The sequence below is a fragment of the Ochotona curzoniae genome, unplaced genomic scaffold (genome assembly GCF_017591425.1).
Source record: "Ochotona curzoniae isolate NIBS_2020 unplaced genomic scaffold, NIBS_Ocur_1.0 contig_1014, whole genome shotgun sequence".
NCBI lineage: Eukaryota > Metazoa > Chordata > Mammalia > Lagomorpha > Ochotonidae > Ochotona > Ochotona curzoniae.
This window is the reverse complement of record NW_024464920.1, coordinates 3284846-3291798: the sequence shown is the minus strand read 5'-3', so window position 1 is coordinate 3291798 and position 6953 is coordinate 3284846. Positions and strand designations below refer to the sequence as shown.

Here is a 6953-nt window from a genome sequence, read left to right as displayed (position 1 = left end):
GCACCACACTGACACAGATGCAAAACACTGTCAATTTTATACAGTTTGTGGTTCATAAGCAACAATATGCAAAAAGTGGTGGAACAGTCTGTGCTGCCCCCACCCCCCACTCCTTCGCGGCCCCCACCCGGGCTGGGCCTCACGTACAGGCCCCTGGGGAGAGGAGCCCAGCCCTTAGGACGTGTCTGGCCAAGAGGGGAAGGAGTGATGGGGGGGCCCAGCACCTGCCATCCCTCCCCCCCAAGACCCTTGGCAACTGTGTGTATTCATACACAGAAACAGGAAGGGGGTGGTGGGGGCCAGTCACAGGTCGGGGGAGCCAGGGAGCAAGTAAAGCTGAGGAGAGGGCTTCGTGGGACAGGCACCCCGGCCCCTTGCAGGGAGGGGGTGGCAGCCCTGAACACCCCACAAGGCACTACCAGCCCAGGCTGAAGAGGTGGCACATCCCACCCCGTATCCCTACAAAACCTCTCCCAGATTAGGTCTGTTCCCCTCCTGCGACTTAAGACAGGAGAGAAGGGGTCCAGGCAGCCTACTTGCTCGGCAGGGACACACCTGGGCTAGCCAGGACACTGTCCCACTGCTCCAGGATGCTTCTGGCCCACGGACACCCCACTCCCAGGCCCCTTGGGCCCTTGCCCATTATGAATAAATAAATAAATACCTCCCCCGCCAACTTGCCCACCCACCCCTACAGCTGGCTCTCCTCCTCCTCCAGGGAGCGGTTGAGTCCGGGAATGAACTTGAGAAGCCTCCGGCGGAAGCTGCGATACTTGGTTTTGCGCAGGCCTGGGCCGCACAGGGCCTGCTCCCGGGCCTCAGTCCAGAGCGAACCACCCCCACCCCCACCGCCACCTGCCGGGCCCGGGCACCGCACACTGGCACTGCGGCTGAGTGCAGCCCGTGGCCCGGGGCCCGGCCCAGTGGCTGGGGCTTCGACTGGGTTTGGGCCCAGACCCAGTGTGCGGGCAGGAGGTGGTGGCGGCGGCAGCTGGGGCGCTGGTGGCTCTGTGCCTCCGAAGAAGCACGTGTGATAGACGGTGTCGTCGGTGTCACCCCCGGCTCGTCGAGCAGCCCCGCGGGAACCCCCGGGCGCAGCGAGCAGAGGCCCAAAGGGCAGAGAGCCAGGGAGCAGGCCAGCCCCGTACAGGCAGGAACGCACCGACTCCAGTGTGTCATAAATGCTGGGGTCCTTGACCACGAGGCCTGGGGGTATCAGAGAGGGAGAAAGAGTAAGCCCAAGAGCCCCAAGGTCCTCACAGCCCAGGCAGGATCACCTGGGGGCCCCTGAACCTCCCTCCCACATCTGTCAGACAGGAACCCTCTGGAGACCCTAGGGGAGGATGGAGGCCCACTCTGGGCCTTGGTGTTCCCATCTACAAATTGGGGACAATACATTTACTGCTTGGAAATGAGTGAAACGTCCCAGGGCATGCCATGCCCAGCACTGTGAACACACAAGGGGACAATGGGTCATCGACTGGGGGAGCAAGTACCACCTCCATCCCCTCTCCCCAACTCACCGTGCACCAGCCGCTGCTCCTGCACCATGAGGGACCTATACTCGCCCCACTTCTCATACAGGGTTTGCTGCAAGAAACCCCCAGCCCCATGGTTAGGAGCTACAGGGAATGTGGCAGGCAGGTGCACACACCAAGAGCCAGGGCGGGGCGGGGGGGAGCAAGAGTAGAGTCGGGGGAAGACCCTGAGGTTAGAAGAGGTCAAGGGGTGGGGTCTGAGGGCCAGGGTGTGGGGAGTGAGGGGGTGAGCCTCTCACCACATGGACTCCTCACCTTCAGGTACTGCAACCGGGCTTCCAGTTCAGCCTTGCGAATCGACGTCCCATACAGGGTTTCCAGTCTAAGAGGGAGGTGGGTGTGTCAGGCGAGGGGGCCCGTGGGCTGAGCCCGCACTAGGAGGCCCTGCCGCCAGCAGCCATACCTGAGGACGTTGCCCGACGCCTTGATGATGTCCACAATCTCCCGGTGCCGGATGCCTTCCACGTTCAGGCCGTTCACGCTGGCGATGGTGTCCCCTGCCGGGCAGGGAGACAGGAATTAACAGGTGTTCCCAGGGCACCATGGGAAAAGTGCAGCCCTGGCCTTGCCTTGGCTGCAAAGTGAGGATGGATAATGACCCCTAGGGATATTCAATGTCCTCAATAACCCCCTCGCAGTCCAGGCGGACCTCCTCAGCCAACACACACACACACAAAGCCACAGCCGTCTGCCCGGCCCATAGCATCTGCCAAGCTGAGCGGGGAAGCCTTCAGACAGGTTGAGGGTTGGGCCCTTGCACACCCACACCCTTGTCCTACCCTATGGATGCTCTGTCCCAAAGCTGGGCCCTCCTAGGCGGCACCCCAGACACCAGACACCTCAGCTTCTGCCACCTGGTGACACTGCTCAGCTGCGTGCCCATGTGTACCAAGGGGCTGTGGGTCCTCCCTGGGGTCAGCTCCAGGATGCGCCTCAGGCAAGCTGCAATGTGTCCCTTAGCTACGAGGGGCTGCTGGTGAACGGACAACACAGGGGCAAGTCTACATAGCACGGGCAGCCAGAGGTGGGTCAGGACAGACTCTGGGTCTGATGGATGTCACTTCTCCCCAACTCCCGCCCGGTGGCACTGCCAGCTGGAACTCGAGGAGGTGGCAGTGTGCACCACTGGTCAGGCTCCAGGCTCAGGGAGTGCCTGACTGTACCAGGCTGCAAGGCGTCTTGCAGGTGGGAATGCGTTGGGAGAGTATACAGCAAGCTACCCTGGACCCGGAGTCGGGCTGTCCCTCCTTCTGGCTTTCCCATAGCAGGCAGGGGAAGCTGACTCCAGCACACACTTTTCACACCCTTTCCCGGAGCCCTCGTGGTTCCCCGGGCTCAGGCCCACCTGGCGTGAGCCCAGCCAGCTGGGCAGGGCTGGCCTCGTGCACACGGCAGACAAAGGTCACCATCTCCACACGCTGCTCTTCCCGATGGTGAAGGCCGTAAGTCTGGAGTGGACATGGGGTAGACAGTGGCTCAGTGCAGTAACGAGGCATGGTCCCTCCACCTCCCAGACCCCCAGTGGCCTCTGCACCCGCCTCTCCCACCTGGATCTCGAAGCCAAAGGTTTGGTGATCCTCCTTCTCCAAAGTCAGCACTTTCCTGCAAGAAGGCAGGGAGGCAAGTGGTCCCCAGGGTGCACCACCACACCACCGGCTCCCAGGGTGCCAGGGTGCCCAGCTCAGGGGCTGCATCCCTTAGGGAGCCACCCTAGCCCTGAGTGGGGAGCAAGAGGTGGTGGGGGGCACTGGCCACCAGCGGGAGGCGGGCTGGCTGAAGCTCACAGCTTCATAGGGGCTGTCCAGCAGCCCCAGAGAACTACTGACTCTCAAGGCCCTAAATTCGGGCCCCAACTGGGAGCCTCCTGGGTTTTAGGGGAGGACCCGGCCCCACCCCCTCAAGAGCCAGTCACGAGGCTCCAGCTTCAACGCAGACCACAGCTGCTCCTCCCAGCTGTGGTGGGGCCAGCCCACCAGATGTGAGGACTGGGGGAGGGGCACCTCGAGGCCGCCCCTTCCCGCACTGAAGGCCTGCCAGGCCCGCTGGACACAATGGTCTGGAGCCGCTCCAGGTCCTAGCCTGCTGGGGCGCCCAGAGTTTCCTCTGCCCAGCCCCCCACCTCCAGCCCTTCCCTTCCCGCTCCTGCCAGAGGCCCCTCTAAGTCTCCCAGGCTCAGGAAAGCCCCTGGAGACCAGGGCCTTTTTAGTCCCCTTGCCTGGTACAAAAACAGCCCCCCCAGGACTGAGTGCACCCCCAGCTCCATCCAGTGACCCCTCTGACACCTGAGGGTCTGGGACCTCAGCACCCTCAGGATTTTTCTAGAAGGGGGTCAGTAATCTTTCTCAGTAAAGGGCCTGGGTGTGTGTGAATAGTTCAGGCTCTTCCTGTAGGCCCCAGGCCCAGCCTCCCGAGTATATTCGCCACCCTTTAGTAAATAAGGAAGCATTTCCTAGCCCACGGCCAAACAGGTGACCCTGGCCAGCAGGCAGCCCTGCGTCCTGAACCATTTCAGAGGTGAACAGGCCCAAGACAGAGAGAAGTCAATACAGCAAGGGGTTGCACACTACTCCTGTCCACACCCTGTACCCTCCCCAAGACAGCTGCCCGGGCTGGGACCAGCACACCCTGGGTCTGGGGCAGGACTGGCTGCGTGCAAGCCGACCTACGTGCCTTGGCTTTTGTGGTCTGGGTTTATGGAGGGACCCAGGGGTGCCCAGCAGAACCTGGGTGAGGGCAGTCTCTCCCCCTACCCTCCCACATGCCCCGTGGCCCACCACCTCCCGCCCTTCCACATCTCCCCAGGGAGGAGTGACTGGCAGGGACTGGGGGTGGCTCAAGGAGCACTTAATGACTCAAAAGTCCCCGTGTCTCTCTCCCTGTCATCCCCTTAACGCAGCCCACACCCCCACCTGCCCCTCACTCCCAAGCAGGGGAGCTGTGCTCAGAGGGTGGGAGGACCCACTGACTGTGTCGTGCGCCCCCCATTCTAGGCTGGGTGGGGGCGTGACTCACCGCTGTTGCTCTGGACTCTGGGTGAGATTCTTCCAGCGGAACCCTGAGCCCTAAGTGGGGAGATTGGAAGGGTAGGAACCAGTGAGGTCGGCTGTCCGTCACCCGGGACCCCGTGCCCATCTGTTGTTCCTCCCCAACGCCGTGCCTGTTAAGGCATCACTCTTTCTAAGCCTTCTATGGGTACAGCCCTTATTCTAGAATGATCTCCCCCGCAAGGCCATGTCTGGGGGCACTAGGGCCTCCTGCAGGCTCTGAAAGTGGAGAGAGGAGGGCAAGGACTGTCTTCCAGGGGTGTCTGTACCCCAGGGGGGCTGCAGCCAGGGACAGAAGTCCTCAAGCACGTGTTACTTCAGAGCCAGCTGCACCCTGCTACACCTGGGCTCTAGCGCATTGCCAAGGGTTTTGTTACTTTCTCCAAGAAGATCTTAAGAGTTCCAACTTGTAAGCCTACCTGTACCGGGGAGAGACTTGTGGGGCGGGGGGGGGGGGGGGGGTGATTGGGGGAGAGAGGCGCCAGAGCTGAAAGTCCCTGCCTATTGTAGGCCCTCGATGTCTCCTTCTTGGAAGGAAACCCCCTCCCAGAGTGGCTGGGGGCCCCTCCAACTGCCCCGAGGCAGGGGAGGGAGGTCTTATGGAGGGCCCCCCCAGGGCCAGCTACAGAAAACAGGACCCTATTTTACAAGAATCAAAGATTAGCTTCAAGGGTGGGGAAGGTTCCCAACCCGGCCAGGGAGGAGAGAGACCCTTTTGTCTTTCAACCGGATTTTCATAAAATGCAAATTCATAACAGGCTGTTCATTGTATGGGGGGGGGGGAGGTGAGCCAGGGGGAGGAGGGGGCTGAGCGCAGAAGGCCAACACCCCCACCTAGCTCCTGAACCGGGGGCGTCGGGGCATGGGGTCCCCTTCGGGACAGAGGAAAAGCTTCGGGCGACCGGGTAGAGGGCGGGCGCCGCCCGCATCCTTCCTGCCCCGCGGGCGCCCTGCGACCCCTCCCACCGCGTCCGGTGGCGGCCCAGGCCAGGAGGCCCTGCCTCGCCGTCCGCACGTCCGGCGGGACAAGGCCGGGAAGCCAGCCGGCCGCGCTCTCACCAAGGCGGTGCGCTCCTGGGTCGGCGGCGCACCAAGCACTCTGCGCGCCCGTCCCGTCCCCGGGGACCCAGGACCCTCAATTTGTCCACCACGAGGGCCACGACCGCCATCCTCGACCCTTCCGTCTCCAACTTGGTAGGGAAGCCCTGGTGATAATGTCCCGAGTGTTTAACGAGACCCCTCGGGACAGGGAGACACGGGACATGGGGGGAGGGGGCCGAAAGCCAGTCGGAGCGATCGGAGAAAGGGGGTGCCGGGGCGGGAGAGCGGAGGGAGGGAGCGGCGAGGAGCCGCTCGGGGGTGAGGGGCTGCGCGGGGAGGCACGGGCGGGGGCGCACCTTGCGGCGGGGCAGGGTGCCCCCGGACACGGCGAGCGCGCGGTACAGCTCGGCGGGGTGATAGTCCTCCAGCGCCGCGTACAGCTCGTCGGCCGGCGGCCCGGGACTGGCGGCGGCGGCGGGGGGCCCCGAGGCCGGCGTGGCGGCGGGGGCCCGGGTGCTGGGCTCCGGGGCCGCCGCCGCCTCCTCCTTCTGCTGCAGCTTCCTGAGGCGGCGGAGGGTCATGGCTCCCGCGCGGGGCGCCCCTGGCACGCGGCGCTCGCTCGGCTGGGCGGCGATGCCCGCGGCTTGGAGAGGACCGCGGGGCGGGCCGCGGGGCGCCTCCCTTTGTAGGCTCCGGGAACGGGGGGCGGGCTGCGGGGCGGGGTCTCGTCGCTCCTCTCCGCTCGCTCCTCCAGTCCCTTCCAAGCGCCGCGCCGCAGGCTCCACCCCGCGCGCTCGCCGGCCGCGTGCTGGAAAGTCGGGGACCCCCCCCTCCAGATGTTGTGAGGGCGCTGCGCCGCGGGCCGCGGGGCTGGGGGAGTCTCTGTGCGTGATTCGTCCACGGCGGTGTGGTTTTGCTTGCGGGAGACTCGAAGTTTTGGGGTGGTGGTGGTGGGTGACTAATGTGCGGGGGACAGACACAGCAAGAGACCATCCATTATAGGAAAGTTTGAGGGTTCTTGAGAAGTTTGGGGGTTCCTGAAGAGAAGCTCGGGGGCCCGAGACCAGGGGACTGGGCAAAGGCAGGGGCTGGAGTTGGGGTGGGAGGAGAGAATAGGTGAGAGGAGGCGCCCCTAAAACGCGCCTAGGCATCTGCCCCATAATTGCCTTCCCTTCCCGCGCTAGATGAGAAGCAAGTGCGGTGGCGGCCCTGAAAGCCGCAGACTGCATTCTGGGCTGTCCTCCTCCCAAACCTGCTGTGGTCCCCGGGTGAATAAAACGTGTGTTAGCTGTCAGGAGTGGTCGTGGTGGCGGTGTGCGGATGGGGGTGG

At 63.9% G+C, this 6953-nt stretch overlaps 1 protein-coding gene across 1 annotated transcript; it reads right to left on the bottom strand.

Moving 5' to 3' along the window:
• Positions 1 to 205: 205 nt before the first annotated feature.
• Positions 206 to 6204, bottom strand: LOC121162038 (protein TAMALIN). The gene is made up of 8 exons (XM_040988800.1): positions 5980 to 6204; positions 4551 to 4600; positions 3086 to 3140; positions 2884 to 2986; positions 1942 to 2035; positions 1794 to 1860; positions 1524 to 1590; positions 206 to 1206 (listed from the first exon to the last, which is right to left on the bottom strand). The coding sequence occupies exons 1-8, from the start codon at positions 6202 to 6204 to the stop codon at positions 692 to 694; spliced, it is 1176 nt and encodes a 391-aa protein (XP_040844734.1). The 3' UTR covers positions 206 to 691.
• Positions 6205 to 6953: the final 749 nt, after the last annotated feature.